At 27.3% G+C, this 16,670-nt stretch overlaps 2 protein-coding genes across 2 annotated transcripts in view; one reads left to right on the top strand and one right to left on the bottom strand.

The window, feature by feature from the left end:
* LOC134838379 (neural cell adhesion molecule 2-like) overlaps window positions 1-3,431 on the top strand; it is an 85,220-nt gene extending 81,789 nt beyond the window's left edge. The window contains exons 10-11 of the mRNA XM_063853896.1: window positions 22-80; window positions 3,257-3,431. Coding sequence (XP_063709966.1) covers window positions 22-80; window positions 3,257-3,429 — 232 coding nt within the window. The 3' untranslated portion in view covers window positions 3,430-3,431. The remainder of the gene's footprint in view (window positions 1-21; window positions 81-3,256) is intronic.
* Window positions 3,432-10,677: 7,246 nt separating this feature from the next.
* On the bottom strand, window positions 10,678-14,384 carry LOC134837663 (sodium channel protein Nach). The gene is made up of 10 exons (XM_063853047.1): window positions 14,224-14,384; window positions 13,964-14,161; window positions 13,571-13,855; window positions 13,257-13,368; window positions 12,172-12,296; window positions 11,708-11,862; window positions 11,571-11,636; window positions 11,417-11,508; window positions 11,259-11,364; window positions 10,678-10,787 (listed from the first exon to the last, which is right to left on the bottom strand). Exons 1-10 carry the CDS (start codon window positions 14,382-14,384, stop codon window positions 10,678-10,680), a joined length of 1,410 nt encoding a protein of 469 aa, XP_063709117.1.
* Window positions 14,385-16,670: the final 2,286 nt, after the last annotated feature.

The following is a 16,670-nucleotide window of genomic DNA, read 5'->3' as shown; positions in this document are numbered from 1 at the left end:
TTATTCTTTCCTGTTATTTAGAAATCGTTATGGATGGAGTGATTTCTCTGAACGATTCGTATTTTCAACATCTCACACAGGTAAGTTGTCTATTTTTATTTTGCTTCTCGAAAAATGCTCACAAACCAAAAATAAAGAAAACGAAGAAAGTTTATCTGTTTGTTCGTGCACGTGTGCCTTTTGAAAAACATCATGAAGTATCTTGAAGGGAAGAGTTGTGTGTTGGCAAAAAGGAGAATTTATGAATGAACTTTATTTACGAATAACACAAAATTTATCTTTTTTTTTGTAGAGTTTTTTTTGAGGAAGTCGAGATTTTTTTTCTTCTACTTGCTTTGAGTGCACTTTTGATACAGTTTGAACATATTTTTTTAGAAAAAATTTAACAAAGAATGAAAAAATATGGTTGATGTTTATGTGATTGAAGAAAAAAAAACCTATTTAAAGAACTAAAAATGAAAAAAACTTTTGCAAAAAAATTAAAAAAAAATCTTTTCAAAAACTCGTTTTAATGTGACCATAGTATTTATTTTCTATTTTTTTTTAATTTTTAATTTCTTATAAGTATTTAATTTCTCAATTAAATTAAAAGAAATTTGCACAAAAACTGAGATTAAATTTAAATAATTTTTATTCAATTAAAATTTAATTTTATTTAAAATAATTTAATATTTATTTAATTTTAATTAATATTTTATTGAATAATTAAAATTTAATTTGAATTAAAAATTTTTAAAATTTTACTTCCTGAATAATTTTTTTTTTCACAGAAAAGGCTTAAAATTTTTCAAATAAATATAAATAAAATATTGAAAAAAATTGAATTGAATTTTAAATTTAATAAAAAAAAAATAATAATTAAATCAACAAAATTAAATTTCAATTAAAAATATAATTTTAAAATTTAAATTATATCTTTAAAAATTAAAAATATAATTAAATATTTATTTTTAAAAAATTCTAAATTATAATAAAAACTTTTAATTAAGTTTTTAATTATTTCTAATGATTTTATACTTCCCACGTGAAAAAATGAGCATAAAAATATTGAGAATTTCTACAAAAATACGTAAAAATTAATTTACCAACTCATTTAAAAACCCTTCAAAAAACAATTTGTGTCCTTTCCATGCATCAACCTGAAAAACTATTTAATCATAAACCATAACAACTACTTATTCAAGCATCATTGGTGTCACTGTGGCACACAGAAACACAAAATTAAGAACAAATAATAAAAAGCTCTTTGACTTTCGACATAAAAGTTATTTGTTTTGTTGTTGATTTTAATTGATTTTCAAGTTGCATTTACGGGACATTCAGAGAAACAGAGAAGGAGCAAACGATACACGAGGAAGAATGTCACTCAATGTTTCTGTCTTTCAAACAACATCAAAGCTTTATTTAACTTTGAGTCTGAGTTCAACAACAGAAGAAAGAGGAGATGCCATGCGAACCGATCTTTTGTTTTTGCCTTGACACAAATTTCGCTTCAGGAAATATTTTAAATGCTTTGTTAGCACAAACAATTACTTAATGACAGATAAGAGGATGTTTGTGAATATTTAAAGAAGAGATACTCCTGTCTCTGTTTGCGAAAATTTCAAACTTGTCAATAGAAATTATTTCATTAATGACACACTGAGCACAAAAGGCTTTCAATTACTGCTGAAAATTTCGTGTTTGTGACAAATTTAATGAATTTCCTGAGGAACAATTGTCATTTATTTGGGCAACAATCGATTTTTTTCCAGAAAATTCAAGAAAAACTTTAAATTAATCGTGTGTCCAATCAAAACAATTCCACGGATTTTTTTCATATAAAAAAAAAACGATGAACTTTGACTAAACCTGAGACATTTCCTTCCATTTCTCGGAAAAATCAATTAAAATGTGACATGATCCCTATCGATTAAGGGGCTTTCTGTAAGTCTAGACGTGCTTTATGCGAAACAATTGCTTGGAATGTCTCTCCAAAGACAAGTTACTGCATATAAAGACACACACACACACACGTTTTAAAGCAGCAAATGGAAATTTATTGTGCCGACAGTTATTCTTTTGAATAAATCCCTGTCTTCATTTTCAAATTGTTTTTTCGCCGACATACAACACGACCGACGACAACGACGACGGCGATGAAAAAAATATAAAAAAAGACGATAAGAACACTCACCTCCATATATTATTATTTTATTTTTCATCTGGTGCACAAATAAATACCGAAAATTCTCGACATTGTCAACAATTTTTACGGTGAATGTCTTTATATGCCTTTCTTCGCTTTTTACCGCATTTCGAAGAAAAAATGCGGTAAGAAACTCGACTTGTCGTCTGTAAAATGTAAAATGAGGAGTATGAAATTGTGAAATTAATGCATTTTAATGGGAAAAAGGTTTACAGGCGATGAGGAGTACGAAATTGTGAAATTTGTAAATTTCATTGAGAAAGTCTTCAGGCGATGAGGAGTACGAAATTGTGAAATTTGTAAATTTCATTGGGTAAAGTCTTCAGTCAATGAGGAGTACAAAATTGTGAAATTTGAGCATTTCATTGGGAAAAGTCTTCAGGCGATGAGGAGTACGAAATTGTAAAATTTCTGAATTTTATTGAAAAAAGTCTTTAAGCAATGAGGAGTTGTGAAATTTTTGCATCTCATTAGGAAAATTTTTCAGGCTATGAGGAGTATAAAATTGTAAAATTTGTTCATTTCAATGGAAAAAGTCTACAAGCGATGAGGAGTATTGTGAAATGAGGAGTAAACAATTGTGAAATTCGTACATTTCATTGGAAAAAGTTTTCAGTTGCTAAGGAGTAAAAAATTGTGAAATTTCTGGATTTTATTGGAAAAAATCTTTAAGCGATGAGGAGTATGAAATTGTGAAATTTTTTCACTTTTTCGATAAAATTCTTCAGGCTATGAGGAGTATGAAATTGTGAAATAAGGCGTAAATGTATAAAAAAAAGTGTTAAGTCTAAAGTATCGAAATGCGTTTTAGTATGTCGTTCCTTAGACGACTACTTTTTCAGTTTCTGTGTGTTTCAGCGTACTGAATACATAAATTTGTGTCAGCATACTTAAAGAAAGACATAAAATTCCGCTTTTTTGCACCTTTTACTTTATTGTATATCGTTCATCGCTATCAGCAACGTCACTACGAGTCAAATATTGAGCAACAAGGCATTATTATGATTATCATTATAATAATATATTCTTTTCTTCTTCTTCTTCGCTTCTTTTTTTTCACTTTTCCAGATACGGAGATATTAGGTTTAGGTGTCACCCATTACGGCAGTTCATCATCTGATTCAATTATCTTCAGCAGCAACAGCAGCGCCACAAATACAATCATGAAGTACTTCATTGTTGTCATAATCTCGTTGATAAATTTGATATTATTTAGAAGTAGTGACAGCATCATTGTGTAAAAAATAACTGAAAGAAAATCGAAAGAAGACGTCGAAAAAAAATAAGAAAGATGAGAAAAATATCTAGATCTAGAATTCGTAAGTAAGTTTTGTGTTTCCATAGGTTTATAAGAAAAAAAAAATATTGAAAGATGTTGAGATTACAAAAGAAAAGTGCAAGAAAAATCGATCAAAACTCATTAAAAAAATAATAAAATAATCTCTTTGATCATAAAATAAATAAAAAAAAAATTAAATGGAGAAAACACACCTTTTTGATATCTTTATCATCATCACTATAGAAAAAAAATTCTTTTACATTAAAACATTTCGTGTTACGTAAGAAGAAGGGCCTCTGCTAAGCAAAACACATACATAGAAATAATAATAAATAAAAAATAAACACAACTAATTTATTCGATTAATCAACATCAAACAAACACAAACCTCATTTGTAGTATGTAACAATAACTTTTTATATGTAAAAAAAAGCACACTTTCAACACACACGACGCGCACGCAATTATGGGAAACAAGTGATGGCAGTGGTGAAAAGTTAACGCGCACGAAATCTAACCATTTATTACGTTTTTTCACTTTATTTTTTCGAGAAAAACACCGACCGACGAGAAAATTCGCTAAATAAATAAATAAAAAACAATTTTATAATAAAAAGTAAATAAATAACGGAAAGGAAATTAAAGTTGTTGTTCCAAGGAAAGTAAATTGTATCGCCACGGGGCAAGTCACTCTTGACTTTCCATGGAAATGCTCTGAAAATAGAAAAAAAAGAAAATTGAAACGTCTCGTTAACGTTATTACTGAACAAAGAATGAGTATTTTGTGAAATAACAATTAATTATAATAATAATTTTTTTTTTCGTTTAAATGACCGCAAAACCCGTCGTGGTAAAGTCTTTATTTTTTTTGGGAAAAAAAATGTTTTTAGTTAGAATAATATTTTTTAATCAAAATTTCTTACGTTTATTTTTTGTGTTTTATTATTTATTAAGAAATTTGCGGATTTTTTCTACGGAACGAAGCCCAAAGGTTAGAAACTGTCGTTTACCAAAAAAAATCACCACAAGCCTGGATGTGTAAATACTGTAAAAAGATAAAATTTTAAGGAAAATTATTGTTTGTTAACTTGAAATATGCATGAAAAAAAGATACTTTCTTAGTTGTTCATTTATGTTTAAAACAGGCAGCAAAGAAACCAACAATAGCACAGAAACTATAAGAAAACAATTTTGTGGTTATTCTTGGGAATGTTTCGAGAATTCAAAAACACCTGTTGCGATTGAAATTCAAAAGCAAATAAATTTTCACATGAAAATTATTTGTGAAGCTTTCAATTATATTGGAATTATTTCAGAGAATCAATTTTATGTTGTTTTAAGAAGATTTTTACAGACAAATTTCTCTTTTGTATTTTATGGGATTAAAATAGTTAGAATAGTGCATTAAATGATAAGAAATCCTTGAAACAATTTTTGTACAAGTCTCGTACATAAAAAAACACACAAAAAAGTAACTTCACAAGCTTATTATATTTAAATATAATTATAAAAAAAAATATTAAATGATAAAAAATAAAAATGATGATGATTTTTTTTTCAAAGATTTCAAACAATCATCATACATTTAAATATTAAAATAAAAATTATATTAAAAAAATGTAAATTACAAGAAAAAAGAACAATGGGTCGAACGCAATTAGTGTAATAATAATGAAGATTAATAGAAAAAAAGCTTATTTGAATAAATTATGTTTAATTTTGATAATTATTTGCAAAAAATGAGAACTGATTTATGATGAGCGAATAATATTATAAGTAAATATTAATTGGCAATCAAATATATTTAGCATAGCATATTATAGCTGCAAAAATGTGAAAAAATGCGAATACGTAAAAAATTATTATTATATATTTTAACAGCAACCTTATTAATTTTTGCTATTATTTATTAATTTTTGAAAAAAAAACAAAAATTTTTATGATGCAAAATGTTAATTAATAACATTATATATTTAATAGTATATTATACATAAAATAATGAAATATAATAAATTAATTAAAAATAAAAATTTATATTTGAAGATAAGATTATTATAATTATAAATACATATAAAAATAATATAAAGATATATTTAATAAAAAAAATAAAATTAAATGTAATTATATAAAAAAAAATACAAAAATATATAACATTGTCTTAAACAACATTAATTATTTTTTACAGATTTATTATTTTTTAAAATAACTTAAAACGAAAAAAAAAATAAAATTTAAAATGCTGTAATGATTGTATCGATCATATAAAAAAAATAAATTAAAATATTCAGACAGTGTATTGTAAAATAATAAAATAAAATAACTTATAAAAAAGAAGACGAATAGCTAATAAAAATTACAAAAAAAAAATCAATGTTAATATCGAGTTTTATTTTCTGTTTTAGAAGATTTTCGAAGAAAGAGGTAAATAAATGTCTCAAACTAAGCAAATAATATTTTTTTTTTCATATTTGTTTACTACTTAGCGTAAACAATTTTCTACCCACTTTTTATATATACTTCTATGAGAAGTACAATAACTTCTGTTTTTTTTTATTTTCTTGTAAAGTCTTGGAAGGTTCAACAATAACAACAATCATTTTTTTTTATTTTCAGCTAAGATGTTTTCATAAAAAAATCAGCTTTAAATTGTTTACTTTTCTTCACTACCTTAGAATTTTCTTTTTTTTTGAAAATAAAAGGAGCTTTCGTTCATGTAAAATAAATAAAATATCAGAATATTGTGGAAAATATATATTTTTAGAATGAATATCCACCTGTTGCACGATCTCTCCTTCGGCATGAATAAACTTCAGCTCAGAATCCGACACACAACACAATGAACATCGTTGAACAATGGAGCAAAGTTTATTTTTCATTTATGCACTTTCATAATAATAATAATGGAACTACGGAGGTAGAACATAACTGTTTATTACTCCTTTGTTTCAACTATCTCTGTCTGCCCGAGTGCCTGGAAAACGGAGAGAAAATGTGCATTTCTTGAAATTTCTTCGCCATTTCTGCACAAAATTAAATATGAAGGTAGATAATTAAATAAGAAGTCATAATGAGCGTAAAGTACACAATTAAACGAGTCTTTTTTAATTTCCATTAATATTTAATTTGCGTCTAATTGGAAAAATGGCGAATGCATCTTTCCCATGAAAAAGGGAATTGCGTGGCATTTTAATTAGAAAATGTATCGATCGATAGACAACCAAAAAGCCACTGTTCCGCTTGTCATCGCATGTTTATCTGCAGCGGCACTTTGGGCAAAAATTGTCTTCGTTCGACAGCTTTTAAAGGCAAATTTCGGGGCGTACGAGTGAAAAATATGAATTAAATGCGAAATTTTGCGTTGCGTATGGTAAATGAAGCGATAAAAACCACGTGAGACGTGCCTGACAGTTTGTGCCTCCGCTCCCTTGTGACGTGCACACACGCGTCTCTTTATGATACAACAACACCTTTTTGGCTGCTTTCACGGTACGTGCGTCGTTTTTGTTGCTGGCAAAATTTAATCATCATCGCAAACGAGTTCCATCATCAAAGAAACTCCTGCCATGGCACACGTGTGTTTTTCATTGTTGTTCTCTAATAACTTTCAAACTTATCAAATTTGCGTGGAAATATTTGACAACGGGATCCCCCACATGTTTTGCTCGTCTCTAAAAATACCGCGACGCACAATCTTTTAGCAAGATTCAAAAATACTTGTTGTTTGAAAATTAAATTAAATTAAATAAATTAAAAAACGGGAGATGAGTTTAACTTTCGAGACGGGCATCGAAAAAAAAGTTTTTTCTCAGACGTACATAAATCTTAATTTAATTTAACAATAATTACCTTCGTACTTGTGCGTTGTTCGTAGCAGAGCTTCGAGGCAATTCCGTGGAATGCTCAAGTTTTTCATGAAAAGATATACAGTTAATTGCTCTTTTCCATCATGAATCATGATGAGATAATTAACAGCAATTGAATGCTCCTTTTGTCTAAGCAGGAGGATGGAAAAAATGCGCATTATTTTTTTCGAGTAAATGCTTCTAGATATAATGAAAAACTATCTGTTGCAGCAGGGTGAAAAATAATTAAAAAGCTTCTTTTGAAAAGCATTTGGATTAAAATAAAGAAGACTTAATGTAAGAAACTTCATTTTTATTAAATTTTTTTTCGAAAAATTACTTATTTATATGAAAAAGTTGTGAGAAAAGTTAAAAAGCAAAAGATTAAAACTTTAACCTGTGTTTTTTTAAATATTTATGAAAAAATAATTAGAATAAAAAAAAAAATAAAAATCATATTTTATCTGTTTTTATTTCATTTACTTGTTATCTCTTATTAAAAATAAAAATAAAATTTATTCCCTAAAGATTCTTTAATTAATAATTTAATTAAATAAATTTATTTTAAAGTTTTTCCTCTATAAAAAAATATTTTTAATGAAAAAGCTGAAAATTAGTTCTAATTTTCTAAGTAATTAATTTTTTATATGAATTTTTAATTTTTTAAAAATTTTACCATAATTTTTTATTTATATTTAATTTAAAAAATTATTTGTATTGAATAAGTTATAAATTATTAATTTTTATTATTTAGTGCAAAAAATAAGAATTTCTGTTGATTTTAATTTTACAGTTCCAAACGTAAATAGTTGTAATATTAATTAATATTTTTTTTTAAATATTTTTTAATTGTAGTATATGTTCCATATACTACTTTGTTTTTGGTGCATAAAAAAGGCCCATTTTGTGATACCCTATCGAGAAAACGTCGAAAAATTGTCAGAATCAAAGGCGGTAAGGTGCTAAACGAGAGTAAACTTTCCAAAAGGCATTTTTTGAAAAATTGAAAATTAGTTCTAATTTTCTAAGTAATTAATTTTTTTTTTAAATTTTTCCAAAAAAAAATTTTTTTTTTTGAGCCCTCATAAAAAATTTTACCATAAATTTTTATTTATAATTGAAAAAGCGTTTAATTACTTTTTCAAAAAATTTATCAAAAATTTAAATTTTTTTTTTTCGCCTGTACCTACATCGGAAACGCAAAATTTAGAAAACGTCCAAAAAGTCCTTTTAAGTGATAAAATGCCTTCATAACGCATTTTCGAATAAATTCTAAAAAGCGTTATGAGGCTAAATTTCGTTATGAACCATCCAAAATTAATTTCAACCTAAATTTGATAAATTTTATAGCAAAATTTTTTCATATTTTCATCAAAATTTTTTGAGAAGAACCGTGATCTAGCTTAATTTTCAGAAAAATTTTGACTTAAAAAATCACAAAATTTTAATTTGAAAAATTTTTCATACTTTTTGAATTTTCGGAGAACCGTGATCTAGCTAAAAATTTCATTTCTGAATTTTTTTTTCAAATTTTTTTGACAGTTATTTTTTATGAAGTTTTAATTTTTAAATTTTTAACGGAGAATGATTTTAAAATTTTTTTATTTCATAAATTTTGAAAAAAAGATCTTTAAATATTACATCGAAAAAAATTTAGAAAAAACAAAAAGTTGTTTCTTCATTTTGAACGGAGAATTGATCTATTATTTTGAAAAATCGGTATGTTTAATAAGAGGAACTTAATTTTTTTTAAAATTTTTTTTAACATTTTGCTCCTGTACATCGAAAACGCAAAATTTAGAAAAAGTCCAAAACAAAAGTTGTTTTTTTAAAAATTTTATATCGGTTTTTTTTGATAAAATATGCTAACATCTTTTTGTCCGGAAAGCATTGCAAAAATTGAGCAATAATTTCTATTGATTTTTACAGTTCCAAAAACTATGAAAAATTTTTTTATCTAAACAATGACTCGGTACACAAACGGGTTATGTAACAAACATATACTACAATTCGAATTTGCTTTGCTAATTCAAGGTACTTTTTTTTTAAGATTTGATTTTTTTTAGTATTTGTTTTAATTTTTAAATGAAATATTTTTTCAAAAATTCAAATTTTTTACATGTTAAATATTTTTTTTTCAATTTTCATCGTCATTAGATCTCAAAACCATAAAATTGGCACGAATTTGATCCCAAATTGATCAAACATTTTTTCTGAATATTTTTTTTCCTCTTCCTCTTTTGATTGAACACACATTCGTGTCAGTTGTTCAAGATTTAATGCTCAAAAATATGTTTCTTATTTACTATTTTCTTTTTTTTCGTCTTTCGAATCAACAACCAGCACAACAGAAAACGTGTTAGATTGCCATTTTTTCGTTTTCTTTGCTTTTGGAACGTGCAAAAATACTTGAAGATTAATGTTAACAGATAACGAAGACTCTTTCTCTCTTTATCTCAATGTGTCTGAATGTTTACAGTTTTTTTTTGTTTCGTCCTTGAGTGAAGGCTTCTTATTTTTCATTTTTTAAATAAATAAATGTTAAGCAACCCGTTGCTTCAGTTATTAAATTCTCAAGCACTTGTACTCGAAAGTCATTTCTGCACAATGTAGTGAAGGGGGCGGCGAAACAGCGGCATCCGTAATAATAAAGCACATACACGCCGAGTGGCAAAGTACAAAAAAGCAATGTAATAATAATAATAACGAAACACAAGTGCCTCTTGATGCTGTAATAAAAAAGAGGCGATATTGAATATTGAACACATTTCACTCTTTCGAGATATTGGGCGTCGTAGTAAAGGGTGATTTCCTCCGTATAGCACTTTTTACGATGATGCTTGTGCCTTCTTGCCTTTGCCATTGTCATCGCACACAATTACTTAGAGATGCTCAATACGCCATAACTGTAAAAATGAAAATAAATGTGCAAAGTGAAAAAGTGTGTAAATGAGCAAATTGTGTTTTTTTTCCGAAGCAACGAGCATAGTTTCCATCGTAAAGCGAAACAAAAGGCACAAAAAGGGTTCATTCATGTTGCGAAACTCCCCAGGTAGAAGCAAAACTAGCAGTCATGCTGAGTTCCTGTGTCGCCACTCGTTACTCTTCTTGTTACGAGCGAAACAACAAAAAAAGTGTCCTTTTGTTTTGGCGGCGCTTGACACGAAGTAACTTTCCTTTTATTGAACGACAAAATTTATCACTTTTAATTGGATGCGTTCTGAGAGCGGATAAAAAAGTGAAAAACGGAAACGGACATCCGAATGTTGTGTTCGCCGAAGGATAATAAGTCAAACATACACAAAAAAAACCTTTGTTTTCATTCCGTGTATTTGTGAGAAGTTCTGAGAAGGACCAAAAATGTACATTTATGATAAGTAAAATTCTTTGATGACGCGCCATACGAAGAAAAATGCCAATTCCACAAAACTCAGGATGCTAAAACCGAGGAAGAGGCCTGCTAAGCCGCCGATGCCCACTAAAAAGAAGTTTTTTATAAAATAAAATTAAATAAGGTAAGTTCATAAAGTAATTTTTACATTAAAAATTTAATTTTGAATATTTTTTAAAAGTAATTTTGATAAAAAATGAAAAAAAAAAAATTTAAACGAATTTATCTTCTGAATTAAATTTTAGAATTGTTTTTAACTATAATTAAATTTTATAAAATTGTTGAATTTTTCAACTTTTCAAAATTTTTAATTTATAAAAATTTTAAAAATACATAATTAAATAAAAATTTTAAAAATTAAAATAATTTCATTGTACAAACAAATTTTTTATTTGGTATTTTCAAAAAAAAAAAAAAATAAATAAATAAGATAAATTAAAAAAAATCTTAATTGTGACATTTTTTTCTAAATTTAAGTATTTTGAGACAAAAAATATTAAAAAAAAATTTTTTTAGAAAATTTTACAATGTAAATTATTTTCTAAGGAAATTTTTTACCAAGCACATCCGAAAAAGTGAAAATCATTTCTCGTTTCAGCTGCATTTTTGGATAATCGTTGATGCCCCATTGCAAGTTTGCACCCAAAAACCATTCACGTGATCGCTAAATCCAAAAAAAAAGTGAAAAATTGCATAACATTCATTAGAAAACTTACATAAGCCTGAACAAAAAAGTGCGAATTATCGCAGTTTGCGTAACAATGACAGTCAATCTTTTTTGTTTTCGAGTCCAGGGAAATAATTTCCTCTAAAATGCGTGAAAAATGAGAGATAACGAGGTAATTAAAAAAAAATCAGAAAATCTCATACGTTTCATGCTAGAAATACAATTGAGTCCCTCAAAGCCACAAACGGGATACGTTCGACCATTTCTATCTGCAAAGAATTTTATTTAAAATGATTTTTCTCGTTTAAGAGGCGCAAAAGGAGAGGAAAATAGACATTACCTGTTCTGCGATAAAAATGCGGGATGCAACCACAATACTTCATTGCCATCTTCATTCTGCATTCCATGCGACAGAGATTAAAACTGTAAACCGGATTGCTGATCATAACGTCAGCCTCATTCATGAAACGACATTTACGCTGTCTGATTCTTAAGCTGGCGGTGTGGGAAATGTGGGAATGAATGTAATTAAAATAATATCATCATTTGTGTTTCTTTTATTTATTTTAACGGGCATTTTACGGAAAAAATCTCAGAAGCGGGAGTCTTGGTTGAAGTAACATAGAAAAATGCGCTCAAATGAAAGTTGAAAAAAAAAAGAATTTTTAGTGAAATGAGAAATAAAAATGGTAATCAGGGAGAGATAATAGGCAATGACGTGCAGTAGCTCGCTTCTCAGCAAAAGAGGTAATTAAAAAAAGTAAATAATCTTTTTCTATCTACATGTATAATGAATTGACTCACTCCTTTACGTCGTCATTGGTGATGATCTCCAGTGCAACGAGTTCAACGGTTGTATAATCCGATTCGTAAAAGGTGTATCGTTGCTTTGAAATGTCCGGTACTTCCATCGCGCCGTGAAAGTAGAGCTGAGGATGTCAAAAAATTATCATGTAAGTACCATAAATTCACTAAAATTTCAAAATTAATTATTTTACATAAAAAAGGGATAAATTTCTTAAAGAATATATATATTTTTTTAAAATTAAAATAAAAATCGTACAAAATAAAATTTAAATTTTTAAAAATATATTTTTTTTAAACAAAAACTACCCAAATTAAAATTAAAATTTATAAAATTTTCATATGATAAAAAATCATATTTTTATAAACATTTAAGAATTATATAAATAAAATAAAAAAAAAATTATTAAAAAATATTATTTTGTAATTTTTCTTAAATAATTTAGGTATTTTTTTTTACCATTATCTAAATTTTTAAAAAAAATTTTCATTTCAAACTTCAAACAAAAATAATTTTTCTTAAGTTAAGTATTTAGTTTAAATTATTTTATCTTTTAAAATTAATTATTTTAGAATAAAATAAAAATAATTTAATTAAAAAAAAATAAAAAAATAATTAAAAAATAAATTAATTAATAAAAAAAAAAATAATTTTCATTTTTAAAATTAAAAAAAATTAAACAATTAATTACCTAAAAATTAAAATTTAAATTTTATAATTAAAAAAAATAAAAAACAATTAATTACCTTAATAAAATTTTAAAAAATTAAATTTATATAAAAATATTTTTTTTTTCGTAAACTAAAAATTTCTCAACAGAATTGAACCTCGAGGATACACTTTTGTACCAAAGGTAAGAAAATGTACGTTTCTTGTAAAACTTTTAGATTAATCCTAAGATTTCTTGTAAAATTTGTTCTAAAACAGTTACGTGTCTCGTTTACATCGAAGACTACTTTACAAACATAAAGTTACTTCGTTATTAGCATCGTGCCTTGAACTCTCACACCCAACTATTCAACTACTATCATCATCATCATCGTCATCGTCGCGTATGCAGTTCGCTTAGAAATGGAAAACTTACCTCATAAGAGGACGAAAAGTTGATGATTAATGCATAAATTTCACCATCTAGCGGATGAACGACGACCGTATTGTTGTACGGCAGTATGTGCCAACTGTTACTTTTTCGGTATCTATTCGCCTCAATTTGTAGTCATCAGCAAACGAGCGAGCGCCAAAGAAGGAGATGAAATAAAAAAATTGTGTGTCATGAATAAAACATGAATATAAATTGGAATGAATAATAATTAATATCGTTATCACGACACAGAGAGCGAAAAAAAAACGGCGAAATGAAATGAAAATATTAATAAAAATAATTGATCAGACGCTTACGCATACGAATTGTATCCGGCAATTTTGGTGTTTACGGAATGACAAAAGCCCAGCTCGGTTATTGTATCGACCATATACAACTTGGACGAAGTGCCACTCGATATTTCCGGATTGAATTTCGCCGATAAATTATACAGCAAATCCAGCCAATCGTTACTGTCGATGTCAAATGTGTTATTTTTCGGGATATCCTCCAAATTCTCGTATGTGGCATTCGACAGAATCGTGATGAAACGCTTGAATTCTGCTTTCAGCTCATCCGTCGAAAATTTTGATGGATTATTTCTGCGTTCGAGAAATGAATAAATATTTGCGTGAATGAAAATTTTGTCCAATTACTCGTTTATTCATCGAATTCGGGACAGAAATCTTCAAAACAAATCAAATACTCACTGCACGTAGTGCTCCAGCTTCACGTTGTCGAGTTTCTTGTGCGGACAAATCGTCAAACTGGGAAAACTCGTGTTCCAGAAGAACATGTTGCGATCCATCGAGATGACTGTCGGATTCTCATTGTAACGCTCGACGGTGTTCATGGAGATGGAAATTGCGCCGTAGATGCCAACGCCGATGAATACAGCAATTAAAAATCTGTTGAAAGAAAAGCAATTTTCAACCGACAAACAAAGAAAGCTTCGTGTCAATTTACAGACCGTTCAATTGCATGCGAGCCGCCTTTTGTGAGATACGTGAGACCGTGAATGGATGTGGTATCGAAAACGTTGGCGATGAATTTATGCATCCGATTCCATCGCAGCTTCAGTTTTGCCACTTGCTTTTCATCGAGCTGCCGCGAAACGAGACGAGATGCCATTTTGAGCGACACCGAGACTCTGCGGGATTTGAAAATGACATGCCGCTTTTATATAGTGAGCGAGTCAGTTTTGGAATTATCTCGTTTGGGATATCGCGACAAAGGCACAACAATAAAGTGATGATATCATTCTGGGAAACGCCGCATCTGGTGATTTATTGACATTTTTGGAACAAGTAACTGCAAACATGGACAACAAAGGAGGCATGATGAATTTCCCATGAACTTTTTATGCTTTTTAAAGGTCCTTGAGGAAATAAAAAAAAATAAATTAGATTCGTTTTATTAAAAGATGCCTAAAATTATTCAAAGATTATAAAAATTAGAGCTAAAAATGTTTTTCAAAAATATTTCCAAAAGAAACTTCAATTATTACAAAAGCTTTAAAAAATAGATAATACAAGTAATTGAGCTTGAAAAATCATTGATTCTTTTTTTTTCAAACATTTTTGGCTTTTTTTATAATTTTTATAAATATTTAGCAAGTACTGATAAAAAGATTCACAAAATTCAAAAAAAAAAAATATATATAAAAAAGCCTAAATCTTTTATGTTAGAAATTATAAAAAATTCTTAAATAAATGTAATTAAATGACTTAAAATGACTCAAACTTAAAATTTTTTTTTTTGTATTTTTAGAGTCAAATTTTGATTTTTTACCAAATTTATTTTTTCTAAATGTTTTATGATTTTTAACATGTTTTTTCTTTGGGTCAAATTTTTTTTTATTTTTCAGTGAAATTTTGAATTTTCTTTAAAAGTTATTAAAAATCACAAATTTAAAAACTTTTGAAACTTTAATTCGATTAAAAGTTCTAAAAATATTTTTTTTTACTTAAAAGTTTTAAATAAATTTAAATTTATTTTTTACCTTTTAACCATTTGAAAAAATTAAAAAATGATTTTTAATAATTTTTTAAAGAAAATTTTACTGTAAACAAATAAAAATATGACGTAAAGAGAAGTATGCTAAAAATCATAAAGTGTTTAGTAAAAATTAAAAATTTGGCTCTAAAAATACAAAAAAAAAAATATTTTGAAAAATTAGAAAAAAAACGTTTTTTGAATTTTTTTTTTAATTTTTTAAATTACTTTAACATTTTTGTAAAGATTTTTACAAAATTATGATTTTCTTTTCATCTTTTTACAAAAATCCATAGAAAAAGCTTATTTTTCAACAAAATCAATCAAAAAACACTCATTTTCTAATAAATTTCATTCAATTTCCTTCTTTTCATGATCAAAAGGAGTCGTCTGGTACATCAAAAGCGCTCACTAACTACTTCAACTAGGCAATAAATAATCGCAATAAATTTTCCCCTTATTTGATTCAATATTCATTCATTCAACAATCACATTCATTTCGCTGCCATTAATTCGAATCATTACATTTTATTAACTTTTACCGCTGCCATACACTGCCGAAAATTCCTCCAAACTAATCGACGGAAAAACGAGAGAAAGAGAGAGAAAACAACTCAAAATGAGCAACACAAAAAATATAAATTCCAATAAAACAATCAAAATATGTTCGTCGTCATACCGAGCAACGGCAGCAAGTAACTAGGTACGAAGTCATTGTTAGCATATTTTTTGATAATTTGCCTGTGATAAGAATAAAGTAATAATAATATTAACAATGACCCATAATCATGATGAAAATGACGATACTTCAGGGGCCCGATATTCATCTTTAACATTGTTTGTGTGACAAAAATTTCTCGCCTACAATTTTCGTACGACGAAAAGGGTTGAAAATTTTGTCTTATATTTCGCGCAGTAAAACCAATATGCGTCCTCAACTTTTGGTGAAACTCGTTAAAAATTTTGGCAGGGTTAAATTTGTTCACAGTAAAAACGAAGAAAAAATAATTTTTAGGGAAATTTCACCTACTCTACTACGAACGTTCGAAGTAAATGAGAAACAAATTAAAATTCAAATAAATTTTCCGAAAATTTTGAATGACCTAGAAAATGTTGTGTTTGTGTGTGTTATCGCCCGTTTGTACCTCGAAGTATTTATTTAACACAAAATATTATCTGTGGGCCATTGTCGATGCTTCTGTGTATTATTTTTGCCAAAGTTAGAGTGTTAATTGCGACAATCCTAACGAACGCGGAAAAAAACAAACAAATTTCCTTTCATTTAATTTATTTGTGTTGTCTTTTTAATTGTCTGCCTTGAGGCCCATAGACATTTTTTGATTATTTATTTTTTGAATTTGAAATGTCAAGAAATTTGTGTAACAAAAAAAAAAGATAATTTAATTACAGGTTTCTGTATTT

This window comes from Culicoides brevitarsis, chromosome 1 (genome assembly GCF_036172545.1).
Source record: "Culicoides brevitarsis isolate CSIRO-B50_1 chromosome 1, AGI_CSIRO_Cbre_v1, whole genome shotgun sequence".
Lineage (NCBI taxonomy): Eukaryota > Metazoa > Arthropoda > Insecta > Diptera > Ceratopogonidae > Culicoides > Culicoides brevitarsis.
This window is presented reverse-complemented; position numbering and strand designations above follow the sequence as displayed.